We start from the raw sequence: 24,680 nt of genomic DNA on the forward strand, positions 1-24,680 counted from the left end.
TAACATTCGACCTCAAGAGTTGGGCATGGCAGCGCGTAATAGGCCGCTCGCGGACCGCAGCTGCCTGCGATTAGGACAATTAGGGCCAGCTTGTCCTTTTAATGAATGACTTTTTCCTTCAAATGAAGCATATTCCTACCTCAGTTCAGGAAACTGGTTTCATTAGGATTCCGAGAATGTCACAAGCTAATTAGTGTCATGTTAATTAAGTATTCAGGATCCTGCCACCTCCAAGGACAGTGGTGCCAGCATGAAGGAGAATGCAGATGTACAGTATGTCTTTCAACTGGCACATCCCTTGGGAGGATGGCAGGCAAGGAAATGTCAAGCTTTATACATTGCCCATTGTCTTGCTCAGGTCTGGAGTGACATCCTGTCTTTGGATTTAATAAGCTGGCCTGAAAGTCTTAACTTTAAAAGCTTGCCCAGAATCAAATGCATTCAGCAACTCTTAAGAATGTTTGACAAATTAATATTAAACTTCTAGCTCGTCCAAAAAAGGCCCTTGATGTATTATATGAAGGAGACTATCCAGGCTAATTGTTACATTTACAAATTTCAAGTCAAGAATTACAAGGATCCAATCCCAACTCTGAATTGATGCTTAGTGTGATCCTGCCATGATATTTCAATATCCCAGGAAAATAAACAATAATTGTTTGTACTTGTATATGTCTGATGTGGTGCAGCACGTAACATAGATTGGCCTCTGCTCCTGTTCTTACCTTTCCAATCAAACTTCAGATATCAAGTAATTTAATGTGTTAATTGACAGTCCTAATGGGTATCTTAGAACCATGTGCCTCTCCTTAAAATTCCATCAACACTATTGACACATTTGGTTGCTAATGCACCATGATTGTGCCTGTCCTGTGGATTTTTTTGGACAGCTTCGACTTTGAGATGTAGAACTGTTCATTTTTTCATGCATTGATTTTCTTTACTTTAAAAAATATATATCTCCCTTCAAATAGCGAGAGGAAAATTTCACCTGTCCTTCTCTCTGACACAAAGGTCCTTCTTTTCAAATTTCAGTTTAAAATTTTCATCTGGCAGTAGTAGTATATCTACAAAGAGAAACATTGCAAAACAAGAAATACGAAATTCAAGTTCAAAGATGTATTTTCTATATTGTGGATAACAAATGCAGTAAACAGTAAGAGAGTTACCACGTAACTGGTGTTTAATTTGTGGCACAACACAAACCAAAAGATAAGAAATGCAACAAAGTTATAAAAAGTTTACCTGGCAGGTGTCACTGGCTTAATTGATTGCATAAAGTATCACAAAATGTATTAAAATAACATTGATTTGGAAAGTAACAGAATGACAATACCATTAAAATGTCTCATGGGCTTACAATAAACACATCGAACATTGCATATATCTATTTATTGCACCTGAAAAATAACAATACGTGAGGTACATTCGTTATTGAGTGCAATAAATAAATGTGAGTTGGTGGGGAATAACATGCAGATTTTGGTGTGTTATATGGTGATATTGTAAATACTGTATGCTTTCCATGTGTTAAATTTCAGCAGGTTTAACCTGACAAAATTTAACAATGGTCGAGGTACACATAGGTCTGACTTTATCAACCAACTCTTAATCAGGGTCTTAATCTGTGCTCTGATTGCAAAATGATATGCTCTCCACGAAAGAAACTCCTCTCTTGAAGGGTTGAGTTTTTTAAGGTCTTTTTGCCTCAATGGTATTTGAAGCACCAAAACCGGTGATTGTATCCTATACTTCTCTGCCTTCATTAATTTATATAAGACGGAGAAATAGCTTCTCACCACTTGCATCGTGGTCAGCTATCATAATGCGTACATTTAGTATGCTCATTCTTTCTGAAACGTACTGTTTCCTAGATTGCATGCATGCACGGACATTGAAGAACCCTACTCTTCACTCAGAGCATGTTGGATAATTTGTTGGCCTGCAAGCACTGAACGCCGGGTTATCTGACTCATTCTGCATCCAAATGCACATTTAGTTTGAGAATTTTATCTCTGGCTGTTATGAAGAAGTCATCCATTTTTTGAAAGTTTGGCACTGTTGAAACCAACTAAAACCCAGAGTGTAGCATCAATGTGATCAGTTGTGGTGAACTTTGGCCTACACTTTGCTGATATTCGGTAGCCATAGGGTGAAATGAAATGAAAAGGGGATTTGTAGAGCGCGGTTGCTGCCCTGGGGCGTCCAAGCGCTACAGAAAAGAAATGAAATGGTGCTACCGGCCAGACACAGTTGTCAGAGGGTGGAAGGTTCCTTTGTAAAGCTTATATGATGACATCCCTCAGAATTTGGCTTTGACGCCCCAGAGGATCTGCTGAGACTTTGCAACTGCCACAAGACGTCATGTGTCTCTTTTAAAGGTGCACTGGGCAGTTCAACCAATCCCATTGACTAGCTTTCAACAGTTATGTTGCCTAGAATGCAGTTAATGTTCTAAGCAATCTTATTGGTATATAGGTCTGTCAACTAGATCGACCACCATATCAAATGGACAGGGGAAGCAGGAGAATGTCCCATGAATGGGGCATAATTCCACCCATTGGCAGCAGCTATTCCTTCAAAAGTAAATCCCAAGAGAGCATTAGAAAGAATTCCGGTTCTGTCACTTTAGATAGTGGTGAGCTCTAGCACTCAATCTTATCTCCAACTGCTTTTTGGGAAACAATATGGGGCAGATTTACAAGCCTCTTGCGCCTCCGTTGCGTCACCATTGAGCAAAAGATGCGCAATGGTGCGGGGTATTTACAACGTGACGCATCTGGGAGATGTGTCACGTTGTAAAGCCCTGCGCCATAAGGAGGTGTTCCGGCGCATGCGCAGGATTGCCTCCTGAAAGTGGCTGAGTGAAATCTACAAGATTTCACTCAGTCACTTTTAGGCCAATGCTGCGTCAAAACCCTGCTCCTGCTCGAAGCAGGCGTAAGGCTTGACGCAGCATTGGACAGACAGGGCCCCCCAGAGCATTGCTGGAGCTGCGTCGCGCTTGCGACGCAACTCCAGCAATGCGCCGCCTTTACGGCACAGATGCGTGACGCATCTGTGCCGTTTTTGCCCCATGGCGCGCCGCATTGTAAATACGGCGCACCATGGGTGGCGGAGCTGCGGCACACAATAACTGGCGCATCCCTGGGGATGCGCCAGTTATTGTAAATCTGCCCTAATATACTAGTAATTAATGTAATGGAGCCATTTGTGTATAAGGTATTAAACTCCCTTGTCCCCCCATTACTTCTCCTAGAATTCTCCCAAAATATATATGCAGGTCACATTTTAAAAGCACAGTCAATATGAAACTTAAATAAGTTGTTTAATTAATTTATAAAAATGGTGCTGTACTAAGATGGCGCCCACTACCGAGACAGGCGAACAAACAGAAAGCCTTTCAGTAGAGCCAGATGAACGTGTTTATTCTTAGCCTGACCTTCGGAAGCGAATTATAGATTATGCTGTCAGATCACCATTCCTTTGATACGGGAGGGGGAGTGATGGATAAAGAAAGAGCGGATTGGATGTGTAATGAAGTAGCGGACAATAAAATATAGGAAAGAAGCCGGAGCCATCAAAGGCGCACATATTTTACGGACGCCATATTAAAAAGCCTCTGAGAGGCGGCGGAAGTAAATCATACCTGCGCCCCGGAGTTTGCGAGGATTTATGCCACCGCAGACATTAGCTGAACAGAACCAGGGCTGGTGCCTGGCTTCAGCCTGGCCTGTCAATAGACTGTCAATAGCCCGACTCCTCTGCGTCTGCTCGAGACCAGCCCTCCGAGGCCTCGAGTCACCAGAAAAACAGTCTCATATGAATCACAAATTTGATTTAGAAAAAAAAGGCAAAAGGGATTCAGATCTTATTTTTTTTGTCCTTTCTCAGCAGGCTGTCGCCGTTAGTATTTTTTTTTATTTTTTTTTTACATGCGACACTTCATATCTGGAGACATTGGTCTTCCGGCGTACCACAGTTAGATGGATTGTCACTGCTGCGCGCTCCCTCCCACCCTGGCCCCCAGGCTTCCCACTGCAATCACCCCACCGTTTTTCTCAGACGAATAATTTCCCTAACGTAATAAATTCTAAACGCCATATTGCAGGCAGATGAGAGGGAGTGAGAGTGGAGTTTGAATCTGAAAACCTTCGTTGCTTCCTGTGAAGCGCGCTTTGGTATTCTGAATTTTGTCAGTTTGCACGGAAATGAAAGGCATGCTGAAAGAATGGACTTTTTAAGTGAAAGCTGAACTATTTTTTTCGTTTTAACATTCTTTATAAGAAAGCATTCTAAACGGTCGAACTGGGACAAAAAATAGGGCCAAATAAAAGTGGACCCCATTAGCAAATCAGATAGCTAAGAAAGTGGTCCGCATTTGCACATCAGGCCTGTTTTGAATCTGTATATGTCTTTTTGACAAGGTATGGAATGCTCTTCATGGACCTCTGCTTCCTGCAGGCAATGTTTGTTTTAATATAATGGAAATCAACAGTAAAAAACCGGCCCACCTGTCCACAAAGCCGGCCCAAAAACTGCTACAAAGTGACACTGATCCCTCGGGCCAGTTCACTGAGCCATGTCGGATTGCCCCATAGGTCAGTCCGACCCTGGCCCTGTACTCCGTCCTTATTTTATGTTATATATTCTGTAATATTCTTATTATATGATTATTATATGAAATTTGTAATGCGCTCAGCTTACCCGGGGGCATCCCGGCGCAACAGACCAGAAGGAGAGACTCAGCTAATCACTACTGTTTCCACAGTAGTGATTAGCTGAGTCTCTCCTTCTGGTCTATGGGTGCAAATAATTATTTTGACCACAGAAGATGGACTGCAGGTGGTGGTTGGCAAATTTTTTATTACAACCACTTAGCAGATTTAATTCAGAGGATTTCTCATATTTTCTGAAGTTCCCCAAAGTTTGCACTCATGGTTTCTTTAAAAAAAATATTGACCACCTTTACCTTTGAACAGGGGTGGCTGATGACATTTTACAGTGGTGGGCGCAAACTGATTTGCGAGTGCGGGCCCCAGGCCACTCAGGTTGACGGCGACCCCCCCACACCCCCCGACCCACATACACAACACTCAAAGAAATGTATTCACACACGCATACACACAAACACATCCATTCACAACACTCTCCACCAAACATTCATGCATACACGCACGCTCGCACCAAACACTTTAAAATAAAAGAAAAACACACACTCTTACCTTGCTGCCGGTCCCGGTCCGCGCCACCTCTGGGCTCTGCTCCCCACACGTCACAGGCTCACAGCGCCCCTGGCCAGTCCTGGCGCCAGGGGCACAGGTACCTTCTCGCCCGCAGCACGCCCATTAGGGCTCCTAATTGGCATGCACTGTGCTACATGACGAGCTAAGCTCGTCATGAGCATGGAAGGGGTTAACAACCGCCTTTTACTCTTTGATCTATATTTACTGGACTGATTAGTACTCCTGTTATGGACTTCGGAAAGATGAAAGATTATTGAAAGGGTATGGGCCTATCTGGAGTCATCAATGTGGTTATCAGGGGAGAGGAGTTGGCCTAACGGCTAGGGGAGAGGAGTTGGCCTAACGGCTAGGATGGTAGACCTCGAATCTGGGGAACTGGGTTCGAGTCTCGGCAATGACGGCGAACTTCCCGTGCCTAGCAAAAATGAATGTGTCCTCATGTAATGCAACTGGTGCTGTGTAAAGCGCTCTGATAACCGATTCGGGTCAAGTTTGCGCTATATAAAACTCTGTAAAACATATACAGGTCTAAGCAACCTGTAAGTTAACACATCAAGCTGTCGTAATGAATGTTACAACTCTATATTTGTTCACCTACCCCTGTTCTTTTTTCTCTTCTGGCTTGAACACATTGGTCTACAATAGGACACACAACGCTGCAACAATTCCCCCTCCACCCTAGTGGTGGTAGTTCTCTGTAAGTTCCTATTTGGGTCTGCAAATCACCCACCCTTTTGAAGAGCCATTTGACCATAATTTATTTGAGAACATTCCTCTCTTAGGCACTATTCTGCAGGCATGGGCTAGGTAAAATGACAGGAGGCTGCTTCCTGGGTAGTCAGGCAATATTGTGGATTTAGCCAAATTCTGTGAACTCCTTGTGTGTGGCCATCCTGCAGAATACTCCCCAAGATTTTCTGAATTATATGAACAACCGCACAATGGATTTAGTTCAATTCTCCAGAGCTTTTACTCCGGATGAGATCTACGGATTACATTTTTTAATCATCAAAATCTCCAGAATGTTGCAACTTTTCCATCCAAAAGGTTTTATAGTGAATTTGCCATTTCTAGTATAAATTAAAATATGCAGATGATACAATGCAAGAAGGAATTAATCTCAGACAAGTTCAACAATCAAGTAAATCTATTCATGGCTGGTGCACGTCTTCGTGAGTCAGAGGGCGGGCTAGGATGCCTATGGTCATAGGGAACGATGTATTGCAACTGCAAACGCCACCACGTATGTTTCTGCCCTCCTCCACCGCTACCACCACTTTGCCTCCACCAGAATCTTCTTTGTTGTTGTGTACAGATGTACATTTTATCTCTGGTGCTAAGGGACCATGGCAAGCGTGGAGGGCTATTTAACTGTTATATCATGCACAGGCAGTGTCATTTATGCAGCTCGTAATAGCACTGTAAGTGCCTCCATGCACCACAAATCACACTTGTGAACCAGATTCATGAATAAATATATGCATATAAATACGTTCGAGATGCAGGAACATTTGCTGTTTTTTTTATAGTGAAATAATGTCTGAGGTTATTTGCATTGATTAATCGCAGACAGGCGTATGCTGTGGGTCTGCAATTCTCACCATAGGATTATTCTGTGTTTGCGACTCCCGGGCACTAAGCATGCTGTATCGGGAATACTAATTTGGGCATTACTCTGGAGAATTAACCAGACTGTAATGAGGCAAATGTTACCAAAATTAAAATATATGTATATCCTCGATTCTTAACTCCCTATTCATAATGAAATGTAACCCTTTCTACTTCACGTTGCAACTCATACTTTGTCACATCTGTGGGAGAGCATGGTTAGGGTAGTGTAAATAATGTGTTCTCTATTCTCGTTTTACAGTATTATTGAACATTCTTGAGGGCATTATATTGAGATAATGGCCCACTAGACAAGTTATGGCTCCTGAATCGAGGCCATATAACTTATAATTTTCTAATCCCATTAGAACACACCTGCTGGGAAAAGCGAGGGTTCCCAGAGCTTCTATGGAAGTATATAATTAAAAACACCTACTTGTGCCTTTTATTGAACGTGCTTAGAAGCAGCGTCAGATGAGAATTGTTGTTGTCAGACTCCTATTGAGGTTTCACATTAGAAGTGCTAACATTAATGGCGTGCCATTGCCTAATGTAAGCAATGTTGGTCGGCAGGTATTGTTGTGACATCATAATACCGTTTAAATTGAGAAAAGTAACAGCAGATAAAGTAGAGAGTCAACTCATTGCATGACGGAGTACTATTGCGTCACAGGCTTGGCAGTTGCAGACAGCAGGCCTTTTAGCTCTGGGATGACAGCATCGCATTCTGCTGACCTTTGCAACCAATCCCTTAAAATATTTATAGTGTGGCTTTGGCTGATCTCAGAGGAGCAGTTATCTCTCACCAATTGCCATGGGTTGTTTGGTTCATCATCTCACCTTCAAATAAGTATTTCAGTTGGAATGTGTGAGCGACTACTGTACATCTGAGAAGCACAATCAATCTCAACAGTGGCTGCTACTTTCAGTTTTTCATCTCCTATCATTCAAGGCAAACAGCAATCAATGCTTGTTACTTTTTTTGTTATATTAGCAAAGACAATAGTCCTGGGTTTGATGTGCTAAACATGCTTCTTTTTTTGCTTGGGTGTACATCTATTGACTTTGCTAAAGTTTGTTTTCTAGTTAGTGCCTGCTTTCTGAGTTAACCGATTGGCTATCACAACCCATACTGTCCCATTTCATAACCCAGTGTCTGTGAGCAAGGGCGGATGCCCGAAACGCGTCAGATTTTGTTGGACTCAGCTTTTGAATAAACGTTGTGCCTTCAATCACGTTGGATTCGTGTGGTTTTCCTGGGTCGTTCAAACACGGAGCTTTGGAAACTGCTGTTGATATATATATATATATATATACATATATACATATATATATATATATATATATATATATATATATATATATATATATATATATATATATATATATATATATATATATATATATATATATATATATATATATATATATATATATATATATATATATATATATATATATATATATATATATATATATATATATAGTGCAGTCCAGAGCCTACACTCGTCACAGGCGCCTTCTTCCTGAACTGGTGATGCGCCATGGCAGAGGCACCATTCTACATCCCAAAACTTGATTCCAATGCCGTGTAGTAGTCCTGTCTGGATTTGATTTTCACTTTTCCTGTTTGCAGGACTTCCTTGGCTCTATGGGGGGCTGACTGAGTGCGGTGTGACCTCCTCTGGTTCTTCTTTTGGGCCCACAAACACACCATGCAACAGGCTAGGCTCAGCTCTCGGACTGGGGGTGGGTTCACCAGCTCCCGCTAGGAGCCCTGGCGCTTGGCTGGTGGGGGACCTGAGCTCACAGGCAGTAGGCCTGACCTGGATCGAGGTCAAGGAAAGTCAGTGTTCCACCAAATCAATTTCTTTATTAATTAACCCCCCTGCTCTCCTAATAAACCCATCCAGGGTGGCACCCGGTAGCGCCTTGGCCCGAGACTCTGCTGCTCTCCGCTTCCCCATGTTGGCCCACACAGACCAGCAAGCTTAGCACATGGAGGAGTAGGGAATAGAAAACTAGAAGTTGCGGGGAGACAGTACATTCGTTATGTACAGGTTAGAACAGAGCAGGCAGCAATGCTAGATGATGGAGGGGCCAAGTAGGGTGGCCCTGCCCTGCTTCTTCCTGGCGCTGACGGGCACAGGATGGGCATGCCTTTGGCCCGGGCTTTGCCCAGGCATGGTGGCCTGCGTTCATCCCATGATTCGGGATTCCCTGATGTGCTTTATAGCACTAATGCCCTTCAGGTGATGGCAATAGCATGAAGGGCCGACTCCTGAGGCCCACGGGAACTCAGGACGCGTAGTCTCCACCAAAGCAGCCACAAAAAACAGTCAGTGAAAGCTCCTGTGCTGCACGACTCCCTGGCCCGCTTTATAGCACTAATGCCTTTCAGGTGAGGATGATAGTGTGAAGGGCCGCCTCCTCAGGCCCACGGGAACTCGGGACATGTAGTCTCCACCACTGCAGCTGCAGAGAAAAGACTGTGACAGCTCCCCCCTCCTTCAGTCCTTTACAAAAGGCATAATCTGAATAATCTCACGCCATTCTTGCCTTGTAAAATTCCTGAAATTACATTATTACACCACTTGGCATAAGAGCGCTGCATTCAGATTAAGATTTTAGTACTGGAGGAAGGCTACCAACAAGAATTTAATCAGCTCTAGTTCTCAGCAGTTGTGTTCTTTGTGATTTTTTTTAGTGCAAAATGCATCTTTGCATCCAAAGTGGACACGCTGAAATATAATCCTAAATGTCATTTTGTATTTTGTGTAATTTCACATAATTCCACCTCATTTTTGTGGAATTCTACTGAATTACATAAAGGCAAATTAATGAAATTTCACACACTCTGTAGATGTAATGTATCATAAGGCAACTCAGAGCATTTCAGTGAGTGATGGGCATCTGTACCCTGTGCCCTCATCTGAGAATTGCACCCATGCAAGGGCAGAGCAATGACCTTGATAGTTCAGCCGAAATCCAGTAGCTGAATCCCTTCCTCTGTGTCAATGTGAAAGCCATGTGTGATGAGGAGTGAATAGTGTGCAGCCTTTCCATATGTTTCCCCCATCAAAAGGTGGCCTGCTGAGACCCATCTTTGGGCCTATAAATCTTTCCCAAGGAGGGGTGACCTGTTTATTTTTCTTGCACACAGTGAAGGAATAACTGGCCCAAGGAGACCTGATGCACTCAATTGGTGTCTGTCTCTAACTTCCGTGCCTGGAACACATGCCTACAAAAACCTGCCTTGGGGGGCCGAGGTTGATGTGCCTTGTGGTAGAAAACTCAGAAGTGTATGCAACATATGCCACAAAGAGCTTGCATTAGGGGGACCAGGCTGCCTGCCCTTTTGTTACAAGTCACTATCCGCATGGAGCAGAGCCCATAAAACTCTACATTGCGGATGCCAAGCGACCTGGCCATGCGTTAGAGGACTTACATGAGCAGGGTCCCTACCTGCAAGCTTTGCAAGAGGCAGAGGCCAAGTGACCTGGATATGTTATAGAAGACTTACATGAGCATGGGGCACCTACCCGCAAGCTTTGCAAGAGGGGGAGGACAAGAGACCTGGATATGTTATAGAAGACTTACATGAGCCTGGGGCACCTACCTGCAAGCTTTGCAAGAGGGGGAGGCCAAGTGACCTGGCCATGTTTTAGAAGACTTACATGAGCCTGGGGCACCTACCCACAAGCTTTGCATGAGGGGGAGGCCAAGTGACCTGGCCATGTGTTAGAGGACTTACATGAGCCTGGGGCACCTACCTGCAAGCTTTGCATGAGGGAGAGGCCAAGTGACCTGGATATGTTATAGAAGACTTACATGAGCATGGGGCACCTACGCACAAGCTTTGCATGAGGGGGAGGCCAAGTGACCTGGCCATGTTTTAGAAGATTTACATGAGCATGGGGCACCTACCCACAAGCTTTGCAAGAGGGGAAGGCGAAGCGACCTGGCCATGTGTTAGAGGACTTACATGAGCCTGGGGCACCTACCCACAAGCTTTGCATGAGGGGGAGGCCAAGTGACCACGCCATGTTTTAGAAGATTTACATGAGCATGGGGCACCTACCCACAAGCTTTGCAAGAGGGGGAGGCGAAGCGACCTGGCCATGTGTTAGAGGACTTACATGAGCCTGGGGCACCTACCAGCAAGCTTTGCATGAGGGAGGCCAAGCTGCCTGGCCTTGTGTTAAAAGTCACTCATCTGCATGGAGCAGGGCCCATAACACTCTACATTACACATGCCAAGCTGCCGACCCTTGTGTCAAAAGACTCTCATGAGCATGGCGCACCTACCTATAAAGTCTGCAAGGGGGCCCAAGCAGCCTGACCTTGTTTTAGAAGACTTGCATGGGCATGATGCACCTACCCACATACTCTGCATGTGGGGGCCAAGCTGCTGGACCTTGCATTAAAAGACTGACATGAACATGGTGCACGTACCCACATTCTCTGCATGAGGGTGCCAAGCTACCTGGCCTTGTGTCAGAAGACTCACATGTGCATGGTGCACGTACCCACATACTCTGCATGAGGGGGCCAAGCTGCCTGGCCTTGTGTTAGAAGACTTACCTGAGCATGTGGCACCTACCCACAAACTCTGCATGGGGGGGCCCAAGTTGCCTGGCCTTGTGTCAGAACACTCTCATGAACATTGTGCACCTACTCCCAAAACTGGGTGAGGGTGGCTCTGCCAGGGCTGTGGTAAAAGCCCACCTCTTATTCACCGTGTCTGCCTCATATACCAGCGACATTACATCCTGCTTAGAACGCCTTTTCCAAATTGGCTTAATAGCCTTGTTAGTAACAAAGCCTGTTTAAGACACCTGTAAAAGGCTCATAACATTAATGGGGGCAAATGGTTCCTGCAGCCTGTTAGATTGTCCCTGTTAAATTAACTATGCCATTTTAATGGCTGCGACTGCGGAAAGAGCTGTATTACATGCACTGAAAGCAGCGCCAAGTTTTCTCTCTGAGACAGGCCGGCTCAGCAGCTTCCGCGGCTTCCGCAGGGGTCCAGCCATAAAGCGACCACCGGTTCTGCGCACCACAGTCTCAGTTGCAGATACAATGTCATTTATCCCATGTACTTCCCCACTGGATCCAGTAGCACACAGCAAAGTCGAATCACTGCAGGAATAACTTATTTCATTGACCCATCGACTTTCGAGAGTGCGCCTTTTTAAATTGAGCCCTTTCTCAGATTTAATGAAAGATTTTGCCTAGTTACGCTGCAGGTGATATTAAATGGGCGTTCCCATGTAAAGATGACACAACCGTTTTCTTTGCCCTGTGCCATCTGTAAGGATTTCTGCCTGCCTCTTGGTTGGATCTGGTTTGGTTCATTGCTTGGCATCCTACATTGGAGGGCGCCTTTAAGAATAGTCGACTTTCTACAGTTCTCAAAGTTGTCCTCTCGCTGTGCTGACGTCAGGCTATTCTGTAATTGAATTACTGGAATCAATGAATGAAGATGCCCCGCTTAGTCAGTTGCCCGGAAGTGCATGGTGTGAGGCTTTGTGAAGCGCGGTAACCTACATGAGTCAGTGCACAGTCAAAATACAAGATCGCGTTGTATCCTGTACTTCCATATTGCATTGGTGAGAAAGGTCATGCAAACACGTCATCCTGATGCTCGAAGGCGTCTCCATCACTGGAGAGTGGTCGCGTGACATGCCTTTTGGCTGAAGGCTGGAGGGTAATGCCATCAGCGCTTTTGCTCATAACTGTTCCCTGAATCTTTAATCTTTAATCTAAGACTTTAGTTCCAAAGAATTACTTCCCTAAAACAGTTCATTTGAAAGGATGTAGGAAGAGTGGGGAGAGGAAGTGACTGCATCCATTTGGTTCATATATTATTCATCTGGGATTTATTTATTGTTTTAATTAATTATTGATAGCGTTTTATAAGATGCAATCATTTTGCAATGCAGGAATTAGCTATCCTATTTCGTGAATGAGGGATCTCACCGCCGTTCACTCATCTGAAAATGGGCTGTGCATCACTGCCGCGGTTGCTTTCCAGGCCATGTGTCCTGCAGTAGCGGCTGATGTCGGCGCTGAGTGGCGGTGGGGACTAACTACTACAACAACGAAACAAATAAACAAAATTTAAAAATAACTTACCTTCCCGTCCTGCCACATTGCCACTCTTCTCCTCCTCACCACCACAGACTCCCAGAATCCCCTGCAGCCAATCCTGACGCTGCTCTCATTCATGTCAGCAGCGTCAGGATTGGCCTGAGAGACCTCGATTTGCGCTCCCAGGGAGACTGGGAGCCTATGACTGCTGTCTCCAACCCAGCAACACAGCTGGGGTTGGAGAGAGCTTCACTGCGCATGACGCTTTGGCCTGACGGAGATGGCCGGCTAAACAATCATGCGCACTGAATCACAGTTCTCACCACTCTCCCTCTGTGACTGCCCCATGCGCCCACCCCCAAGACTCTCATGGGAAAGAAAAATACAGTGATAATAAACTTGATTTATTATCATTTTATTTTTACAGTTTTGAAGCTGCTGGTGTGGGGGTGAATCTCCTCCAGAGCCACAGCTGGTCTCATGCCACTTTAACTCGGATCTCACAACAAACCTGTCAGGTGATATGGCATTTTGGGAATCCTGTTATTAAGGCCATAATCTTACCTGAGGAATTGCTCAGCCTCAAACAGCAAGTTCTAAAAAATTGAAATTGCCCACTTAGTTATAGTTTGCTTTATGTCTATGGAGAGTTCTGGTGCTAACCTTCTGGCTAGAGTCTGCGTTCTTCAAGACCACATCAATTAAGTCTGGTGCACACCCAAAAAGTAACAACACAGTGTATGAAAGTAAAGTTAAAAAGTCATTATACAGGACCGTGTGATTCCTATTTTACTGACTACCCATGCAATGAACCTTTTACTAAAGTTGTTGGTGTACAGTTTTGGTTACAATAAGGTGCCTAATCAAAAGGTAATGTGTTGATGCTAAAAAACAGTCATGATAGATGAAAAAGTACAATCTTTTGATCATATAATTATTGCTAAAATTCTAGATTAGGGTTTTTATGGCAAAAAGGCCAGCAGTTTGAAATTCACAGCCAGATAGTAAGGGCCAAGTTAATGAAGGTTGTTGTGGTGAGAACAGAAGCAGCAAACTAGTGGTTCGTCAATACAACTTTATCAAGGTGTAAGTAAACAAAATAATCATACGTTCAGGTCAAAAAGATCTCAAAGGTGAAGTATGTCAAACAATTAAGGCGAGGTTGATACCATAATCATGTTGTGAAATAATGTATAGAGAACTCCTGTGCCCCAGTACAAAATTATTGTAAAGTAACCCAATGGTATAAGGGCAAATGCCTGGGTGAGTTTGTAAACCGCTGTAACGCAGTGTCCGTGAACCATTGGGCTACTTTGATGTTGTACTTCGGTGGCCATGAAGCTCTACAGTGAGACAACTGGGGACTGAATTAAGAGTTGGGCGGCCATGGGCATTTTTTCAGATTTTTGGAGAAGGTGAGAAATTAAGAGGAGAATCCAAGGGTGCTGTATTCTGTACCATTCTATCTCTGTGGTGGAGGAAACTCCCCATGTGGCTACTGCTCCAGACATGATATATAATTTATTTCTGTGTTTTTAAGGTATCCATCTGGGTTCCAATTCTTAATTGTATTTCCTTATATGGTGCTGGTGTCGATAACCCACACCAGTGTATTTATTTTGTTTTGGGAAATAAATCAAATGACAATTATGACTTCTGCTGGTAGAGCTCACTCTGGCTGTTTCTCCTTTTATGAACTGTAAACCTGCCTGGATATTATCTTTGGTCACAAAAGCTACAGAATGTTAAGAATGAAGCTTTGCGCCGGTGCCAAGACACTATCAGCTTAATCTGACTGAGCAAACTTGGTCCAAAATTCCACCTAGAGCAACAGCTCTTACAAATTAAGATATACTTGTCTTGCTGTTTGTAACACTGTCCTTTTCATCTCGCATGCCTACGCTCCCATTTACTTGTGCTCCCATCAGCTGCACTACTGCCCAGTGTCACACGATGCTGAGCTGATCTGCCTCCGGCGCTGGGGATCGAACCTTGAGCCCCATACTCCAGAGTCAGCCGCTCTGGCCGCTGCACCACACCTCCTGACTAGGATTGTTGGATGGCTGTAGACCACTTTTGTAAGTTTTCCAACATGACCAAATATGGGAATGACTTTTTGATTGGACCCAGTGCTCTGCAGTATGTAGATAGGTTGATTTTGGTTCCCTATCCAACAACTGACAAACTCTTTCGTCAAGTAGTTGTAGATTGTTACCAGCCTTGGCCTGGATGTACTTACGTGACTCTTAGGAAAGGTAACAAGGAAAGTAGTTTTGTAGTTAATTTAATGCTTGTTCTTCAATACAGGCGAAATTTCTTTTTTGCCATTTTCAATTGGTACTCTGGGAACACTGATGGCCAAGAATAGCACCCACCTCTGTCCTTGTGGAAGATTCAATAGGATTTGGGTGGTAAAGGGCAGTGCTTATATAGATACAGACCATAGCAGGACCAACCCTGCAGCTGAGAAATCTTGTGCTGCTTCTGTTATGGTATGTGTGCTTATAAATTTTGAGTAAAGTCTGCTAGTTCAGAATTTCAGTGGAACAGGAGAGTGATCTCAAAAGCTCTCAAAAAATATTTTTATTCACCGGGAATTTAATGTTCATGGAGGATATTTCCAAGGCAGGCGAAATGAAATTATCGCCGCTTTTGCGGCCGTTGTCGGCAGCAAAGCGGTGATAATTTAATCACCCTATTAGCAAGCTGTCGCTAACATCAGTGAGCGACAGCTTTTAGGTGATAGCGAGCGGTTTGGGGCCCGCTTTGCATGTCAGCGATATTTATCGCTAATGACATGCAAAGTGGGCGTACCCAACCTGTTAGCGACTGAAAGCAGTTGTTAACATCGCTATCGCCTATTATCAACGGAGGCGTAGCGATTAAAATATTCGCGCTAAGCACGAATATCGCAAAATCCTAACACCTGCTCAGACCACTTCTTAGCCTGTGTATCCAATGGGAGGTGGATATTCAGGTAAAGTCCCTATTAGCGATAATGCCTGTATATTGCTGAATTTCCAGCGATATTTACGTATTTCGCCGCTATCGCCGGATATTTTATCGCATTGGAGATAAACGTTGCTAATAGCACGTTATCTCTGCGATAAAATCTGGCGATGCGCTGCTATAAAAAAATTTTGCTAAGCTTATTTAGCGATAAATATCGCTAGTTGTTGATAATATGCCCACATATTTTCTTGCCAAGAGCAGACTGCAGGGCGGCCTCTGGCTTGATCCAGTGCTCTTGGGAGGTGGGTAGATCTGTCAGGGCCCCGCCTGCTATGAGAGATGGTATCAGCGCTGGCCAGTGTTTGTAGAGCAAGAGTTACCTGACGTACGGACCAGCAAGATGCATCAAACATTTGATTTGTCGAATTGCCCTGATTTAGCCTCCTACTTTTTCCCTGTAAAAAAATAGCAAAAAGCATTCACGTTTTTGACAAAAAAGCAACATTTAGAACAATAAATACATTCTATTTGTTTATTTTTCTCATTAGCATCACAAAGAAGTACAGAATCGGGCACTTAAGAACAATACAAAACACTGAACCCCTAAAATTAAAGAGGACTCTAATTAAATTGTAACATTAGCCTATCATATACTAAAATTATGAAATTGTACCAGTTGTTGCATAACCTAAAATATTTGTGATGGCTGAGAGGTTTCATAAAAAATGGATTCTTGTAAATATCTAAATTGGTTTTCTTTATAAAGAAGCAAATGGATTCTAGTAAAGAAAGAACAGTTGGTTCCAAAATTATGATTCATAAAACCCCCCAGAGTAAAACCTATCCTACCCTAGCATGCAGCAATTGTGCTATGCATGGTGGCACAACACACAGGCCACTGCACACACTCACACATCTCATGCATATGCACTTACAAAAAGTAATTGACACTTGCATAGGTGCCAACATTTGAAAAAGTTAAATCCAGGGACACTTTACAGCACCACTATCAATACTTACTTGAAAATTTACCACGCCCACTGCCCCTAAGCTCCGCCCAATGCACGTAATTAGCATAATTTTGCGTTCACTTTTGGCTCTTGTGATTCCAGGATAATGAAAAGTACAGCAAGATGTTGATAACATTTCAAAACAAATATAGGAGTTCCATCTGCTTGATTCCTGATGTGAATTCTCCACCAGAGGTTTTGGATACACACAGGACAGATTTCACGTTTTATTTTAACGTATTAAAGGGAGCAATCTGCAGATCATGCACAGCTAAGTGAGTTGCCAATCATGTGCCAATGCAGGCATGCTGGACTTTCCCGGGATAGTGAATTACCCGGGACGGTCTCCAACTTGCTGGGACTGTCCCAGCAAAAACGGGACAGTTGGCAGCTATGCAATCAATCAATCAATCAAAGCTTTATTTCGATATAAAAAATATCTTAAAAGCACATAACAATAAAAATACAATACATGTTTTTGATTAATAAAAACACTTCATAAATAATTAAAAGACAAGAATAAAAAAGACATTAAACCATTTACAGCTATGCATCTGTACAACTGCAACATGGCTCGCTGATGACAGAATCATTTTGTCGGGAAGATCAGAGGACCTACTTTATCCTACCCTCTTGCTTTAGAGGTCACCTGTCAGGTAAAACTACCCAAAACCAGCACACTAACAACACGTACCACACACAGCTTGGGCCACACACAACACCCTGTCCCACTTTCCATAACTATGAGATCTGCAGAAGGCCACGAGAGGCACAACTCGGCCCCTTCAAGAGCTCCCACCACAAGGCCTGCGAGAACACACAAACTGACAAGACCCACCATCACTGACCAGATGGAAGGGAAAAGACAATTAATGCAGAGGAAGTCTCTCCAATGGTCAACACCACTTAAGCAAAATCAATACTGAAAAGGAGGGTTGTGGTTACAAATGCACTAGCTCAAAATAACGCAGCTGGGCATCACATTTCACAGTGTACTGCGATGACACAATATACACCCTGACGGACCACTGACCAGACACACCAAAACCAGCCACGTGGACAGACAGAATCTCACTAGGAAATCTGCTCCACTAGCCACCCCAACTACTACATGAATGTACATGCTATGGTATATGCAAACTACATAAAGTGATAAAGTAACATAACATTTATGCAAATAACCATGGTCTACTGTCAAGCCTGCATGAGGTTTTTTCAAGTCATGAAAACATCAGGAGATGTCATACAGGCATTATAAGTTTATGAATGACTCAGAGAATGCTGTTTTGATTGTACTTTCCCCCTTTCGATTTTAAGTACCTAATTTATTCCATCTAATAGAAAGATTTTTGTAGATTTAATCATTTTCACAGTTGGTGGTTCATTGGATACTGGAGATAAACCCTAAATGAAACGGTAATGGGCAGGAAAAATGAGGCTTCGCGCCAGCATGGGGAAGAAAGCTGGTTTTATAGTAGCTTCTGAGGAGGAAGAAAAACACACACACACACATATATATTTCTCGGCTGTAGCTTTTGCTGACCGGGTTGTTATCATAGTTAATTTTGCCAGTTTTGTTCATCTGTAAAATTGCTTGAAAGTGACATTTTGTGCTCATTAGAGCCACCGCTGATTTATTGCTGGTAAATGGAATTCCTTTCGTATTTGGTGGGTGCCCCTAGCAGTGGTAAGCACCCATGAAATTGCCTCTATAATGTAGTTTAAATCCAATCTTGGAGAAAGATTCTCCCATTGGCTGAAGTGGCATTTCGGTTCCTGACACTGGGTTTGTTGTCGGACACTTAGACTGGGCTGCATAAGCAAGGAGGCAGATTTGAGCGGTGAAGGGAACAGTAAATTGTTCCTCAGATTCCGGGGGTGTGAGAATTTTTTTCCCCAATGGCCAAATTCTTGTGAGTTTCAGCTTTTGTCTTTCACGAGGGTTGTGAAGTTTGCTTGCTTATCGTCGCCCTCGCACAGGTTTTATCTTCATAACGACTTCATTTACATTCTAATGAAACACAGCCAAGATGGAAAACGTATAGAGAAATCTTCACTGCAAATTTTTTCTTTTGCATGTTTTTTTCTGTGAGGAATGTTATTAGGCAGAAGAATACTATTTTCTAGGTGTACTTCTGTGAATGTCATGTAACAAATCCCACGGGCTTCTAATCCCACTGTGCGGAAATGTTTATAGCACTGCAGAGGCAGAATGGAACCTGATATGCAAACACACATTTTTTCCTCCTTGCACAAACAATTTTATATTGTGGAAAAAGTTCTTCCTTTTGACCCCTACATAAATGGGAGTGATCCTGGAAAGACATTATTAGCTCCAGCAAATTTCCAACATTTCCAGGTAGTAAAAACGTTGGATTGGAGTTTGTTGCCAATCACAAAACTTACAGGCAAATCACACTTCTTTGTGATACCCACTTCCCACCCTTTTTGGTGAAGTTACAACTTAAACTGAATGACTTGCAAATTTGCCAATGCCACCTTTTTTAATTTTAATTTCACTAGTTACCTGCGTCAATATAAGGGGAAATCAACTGCTTTGATTTAAGTGAAATCTCTCTCGCACCTCGAACCCTCCTCAATGTCAGAATGGATAATTACCAACATTTTTCCATAAAGTATTTAATTTGGTTCATGAGCCAGCCATCTTAAGCAAGGAGGATTTCCTGCACGACATGTGGGTGGCTCTCAGTTCAAAGACGACTCTCCTTGACTGATAAATGGAGCAGGCCTTCCACTAGACTTTGATGGGCTCTGCAGCTCCACCCCTTTGTGTTACATCACAGAAATAGCATGGACGTCATAGTTATTTGGAGTTTATAGCAGAACATTTTAAAGGGATGTAAATGTACATTACACCTGCTCTGACGTTTGCACTGTGTACCATCAATGTCCTTTTGTAAGCCATTTCTAATTAAAATACTTTAGCAGTCAATAAATACAAAATAAATATATGTCAATAAATACAAAATAAATATATTCACCCCCAACAACGCTAAGCATGAAATGAAATGAAATGAAATTTGATTTGTAAAGCGCATGGCTGCCCAAGAGCGTCCCAACGCTAAGCATGCTGGGTCTTGTGGTCCCATACTTACTGTGAAATTGTAACACGAGTGACGAAAAGCCAGGGATCAAGTAAAACAATAACCATTTTCAGCCAATTGTTTTGGCTGTTTAACTCCTAATCAGATATTCATTTTCAGCCAGTCAGGCCACAGACCTATGACCAGCAGCACCCTTGTCAAGGCCCTGTGATCTACCGCTTTCACATACCTCCATCCATGCGGTCCTACTGCCAAACCTGCTCATTCAGGCAAAGCTCAGGACAGTCAATCCACCTCTTACTAGTCAGTGTCTTAGTGTAGGAAAGCCTGCATGAATGTGTGAATGAACATGATGGGTGAGTGCAACAGCAGAGTAATACAGAGTCTTTACAGTAGTGATGGCCAATAGCAACCTACATTGTGGGTGTCCAAAATTCCACAACAATAGTTAGTTTCACTTTGACGCTGAATTGATATGATTCCAAGTTAGAGTGACACTATTTGCTTTGCTTAAACATGGGAGGAGTTCCTTTGCAAATATTCATCAATGCTTTGAATCCATCGATTTTGAGAATTCCTTCCTTTCTTGTTTTTTCACAATGAATCACCTAATTTCCACCATTGTTGTAACATCGTCTGTTTGTCAGTAAATGCAGAAATGCGACAGTCCTGAAGTGAAATTCCCTGAGGTTAATGCCTGTTTTTTCTTTCCCCGTCTCGCAGGTGAAGCAGTGGCATCCATGCATTCTCCGAGGTATCCCAGCCATGCAGAACTGGACGCCTACGCACAGAAGGTGGCCAACAACCCCCTGTCAATCAAAATCTTTCCCACCAACATCAGGGTCCCACAGCACAAGCACCTTAACCGAACTGTGAATGGGTACGACACGACTGGGCAACGCTGCAGCTCTTACCCCATGAACACCAACGGGTACCAGGGCCTGTTGGCCATTGTGAAGGCCTCCAGCACCAAGGGTGTGGTGAAGAACTCTGAGGGCAAGCGGATGAAGGCATCGCCGGCACACATTGGCATTGCTCCCTATCCAGTATCAAGCACTTTAGCTCACCTCCAGACGTGCAATGGACAAATCAGTTATCACAGCAATCAAAAGCAGCTTGAAGCTCCAGTGCCCCCTAACGTGACTGTGGCCACCTCCGTAATACCTCTCACGGGGAGAAACCTTGCACTGCAGCAGTCAAATCTGCCCTCCATTCAGAGCATCATCTATCAGATTAACCAGCAGTGCCAGGCGCAGGTCTCCCAGCAGGCCTGCCAAGCGGTTTTGGTGACAAACCCGAGCCCAGCGAAACATGTGGTGGCCAATGGCTTTACAAATATGACAGCAGGAACCATGGCATACACTGGGACGATTCTGCCAGACTGCCGTACAGGGACGGAGCTGACCATTGGCTCTAACCAAGCTGTGGCAATAGGACCAAAGCCCATGCTGTATCCTGACGGCATGGATTACCTAATATGGCAGCAGAAACCGCAACAACTTCGAATGTATAGCGGTGGCAGCGGAGGTGGGGGAGTTATCAGCAAATCCCCTGAAGTGTGCGCGGGGGTCTCTCGCCCGTACACCCTGATGGGAACAGTGGAAAAAGTAAATTCCTCTCCTTTGAACTGTGTGGGCATGCATGGCAATTTTTCAGTGGGGCAATACTTTGCCCCTCCATGGAATAGCATTTTAGTGACTCCGACCAGCGACTGTTACAATCCCCAGGACCTTGCACACGGGCACAGGGAGCTTGGGGTCCACCCTTCGGATGGGCTCTCAAGCCTGCCCAGCAAGACACTGTGCAACACCTCCATCTTGAGCAGTAGCCTACAGTCCTTGGAATATCTCATCAATGACATTCACCCTCCATGCATCAAAGAGCAAATGCTGGGTAAGGGCTACGAGACTGTGTCTGTGCCAAGACTTTTAGACCATCAACATGCCCACATTCGCCTGCCTGTTTATAGATAAGAGGCCATTGCTGCTTTCAACACCAACATACAAAGGGTGATGGTAATAACATTAGGTGTACACATTCTCCTATCCAGCGCCACAAGGGAACATGAAAAATACAAAGTTCTCAGGCCCAAGGGGGATTTCAGAAACTGTAACTAATTTGTGCAGGGCATGGATCCCAGAGTCTACTGAAGGCATAGAATGAAGGAATGCTTGTTACATTGCTCCAAAAAAATACGATTAACGTTCATTTCTACGAATGTGAAGGGGAATCGCGAAAACGTTGCTGCTATCCAAGCGGGGGGAGACTTCACAATGTGCGCGAGTACACGGGAGGACAGCGCATCTCCCCCGCCACCTACCCGTGCTCCATTCAGAAATGCATGATGGGAGCACTCCCAAATTCTATCCAGAGCGGAATTCCGAGAGGAAGCAGGGGGAGTCGGAGAAAGGTGGTCCAAAAAAATGAATTTTTCGCCATCGCCGCTTTGTTGTGACTGGAACAAGCTACCGCCTAATCTCTAGTTGAAGTCCATAACTTGCACTGCTTTGAGTAAAAGCTAATAAACTGGGACAGTCTGGAGGATATTTAAAAAAAAAGATTAAAAACTTGAAAACTTGAACAGAATTTTTTTAGTTTAATATACTGTAAATGTATGTGTTGGCTGCTAAAAAGAAAGTATCTTTCTCTCCTTATTGCATAGACATAGTTCTTTTTTTTCTAAGGTAATGGAGAACGGCAAGAAAATCATGACATTTGCTTTTCTGAATGAGGAGTCATACCCTGTTTTTCATGGAAAGGTGGTGGCACGGGGGGGGCAGAGGAACTGAGTCAGGATATTATTACTGTGGGCCAGTGCCCAAAAGGCAAGATGTTATTCCCTCGACCTCCCCCCCCCCTCCCCACACACACACAGATTGGTTTCGAAGCCTTTAAACCTATTTAATTCTTCTGCTTTTCACGGAGTGTTTATGAGTAAAGATTTACTCTCCTCCTATAGTTAATGAGAGGGCCTATGCAGTAAACAATCTTATCTGTGAAAAAAAACACATACAACCTTCAATTATCAACCCCCACACTCCCGAAAGAAGCTTGTGATCTTAGGTCATTATTATGCCATCTGCTTGTCCAGGGATTTTTTTTTCAAAATCCGGCTCTGCACACATGTAAATCTAGCTGAGAGCATGGAAAGCAATTTCCCATTTATCACCGGGAGATAAACTGCGGCCCATTAGGTGACGTCAGGCTGTCAACCAGCAGGAGCGGTTGAGAGGATGAGATGAAGGGTGGCTGGGCGGGGTATAAAATTACAGAACCACGCCCCATCCCCCGCAACCTCCGACCCCGGCTTTTGAAATTCCCAGAGCTTCTGTATCTTCTATGATTTACTACCGGGAGCGAGAGATCCTTTTCCGTGCAAAGCCATTGTGCCCGAAGCTCATTTGCATATTGCTTATTTCTTTCAGTACATTTCAGAATGTTCACAATGGTGTGTCCTTTCAGTCCATGTAATTCGAGAGTTGGCGTAATTGTCCATCCGCCAGGGTTCTCAATTACACAAAATGAATAGTATCCCCCCCCCCCTCTCTCCATTTTAAGACCCGATTGTTTTGTAGAGGGTACTGTATCCTGAGAAGACCTGTTCGGGCACTAAGTGCATTTAAAATGAAAACGCTGAGAATGTTTTTTATATGAAATTTGACCATTATTTTCCACTGTGAGAAGTGCTGTCTGCACCATGTTGTGTTGAAGGATAGCAGACGAACCTGCAGATGTGTCTGTCACCTGAGGATCTTTTCCCAAAGTAAAACCAGGACATAATTTGAAACTTTCTTGTGTGCTCTTTTGCTTGATTTGCTCTTTTATATTTTAACCCTTCTTGCTGTGATGTTTGTCATGAGTTGCGTGTGCTGTGTAAGAGATGCTTGTATGCGTGGAAGCCGCTAGAGGGGCTCTTTGGAGCGCAAGCGGTAGACCCACTGGGTTCATATCAGCATCCCCTTAACTTGCAGTCTCTGAAGGTCTTCTTCATTTGCAGGGGAGGAAGCTGCTACCCCTCCATTATGACTGAGTGGTATCACCTTATTCAATTACCCAAGAATGTTGGGGTCGGCTCGTGCAAGTGTCGGGTGGGAGAGATCATATCTTACCATGTGGATTAAAATGGTCCTCGTTAGGAGGGAAATGTGCGGAAAGTCAGGAAGTTATGGCTTTCAACATAGTTAGAGTTGCTCACACATCAACCAATGCAGCGGTTAATACTAGGCTAATCTTCAACATTGCAAAGACGGTCAATGGGTGAACTGATCCTCAAAGTGTATCTTAAAATAACGTTTCAAACTGAAATTTTAAACTCTCAGGGGCAGCAATCACGAACCATCACTTTTGAGACCTGATCAGATGCACCAGCATTATTCAGACTGGACATAATCGTCGAAAGCAACCAAAAATTACGATTTGCACAATTTAACACACCTAAAGAAATACTGGGCTTGGGCAAATATTCTCAGGTAAGTGTCTGCTCAAACCAATTTCCGGACGATATCTCACATTACATTTTTATGTAAGTTGGGTCCTGGCATAAAAAAAGTCCCATAAGATACTGGTAAACCCCACTTCAAAGAAAAGCATAATTTTGCTTCTGTTTGCTAAATTTTCAAAACATTTTGAGGCATAAAATGACACAGTTTCTTACATCCTTTTACAAACTATGTGCTGGCTGAGAGTTCTTTCATTCTAATGAAAGA

General features: G+C 43.7%; 1 protein-coding gene across 1 annotated transcript in view; it reads left to right on the plus strand.

Moving 5' to 3' along the window:
* FAM222A (family with sequence similarity 222 member A) overlaps positions 1–23,761 on the plus strand; it is a 216,006-nt gene extending 192,245 nt beyond the window's left edge. The window contains exon 3 of the mRNA XM_086943116.1: positions 20,698–23,761. Coding sequence (XP_086799242.1) covers positions 20,698–21,947 — 1,250 coding nt within the window. The 3' untranslated portion in view covers positions 21,948–23,761. The remainder of the gene's footprint in view (positions 1–20,697) is intronic.
* The last annotated feature ends 919 nt before the right edge of the window (positions 23,762–24,680 follow it).

This window comes from Lissotriton vulgaris, chromosome 11 (assembly GCF_964263255.1).
Source record: "Lissotriton vulgaris chromosome 11, aLisVul1.2, whole genome shotgun sequence".
NCBI classification, from domain to species: Eukaryota; Metazoa; Chordata; class Amphibia; order Caudata; family Salamandridae; genus Lissotriton; species Lissotriton vulgaris.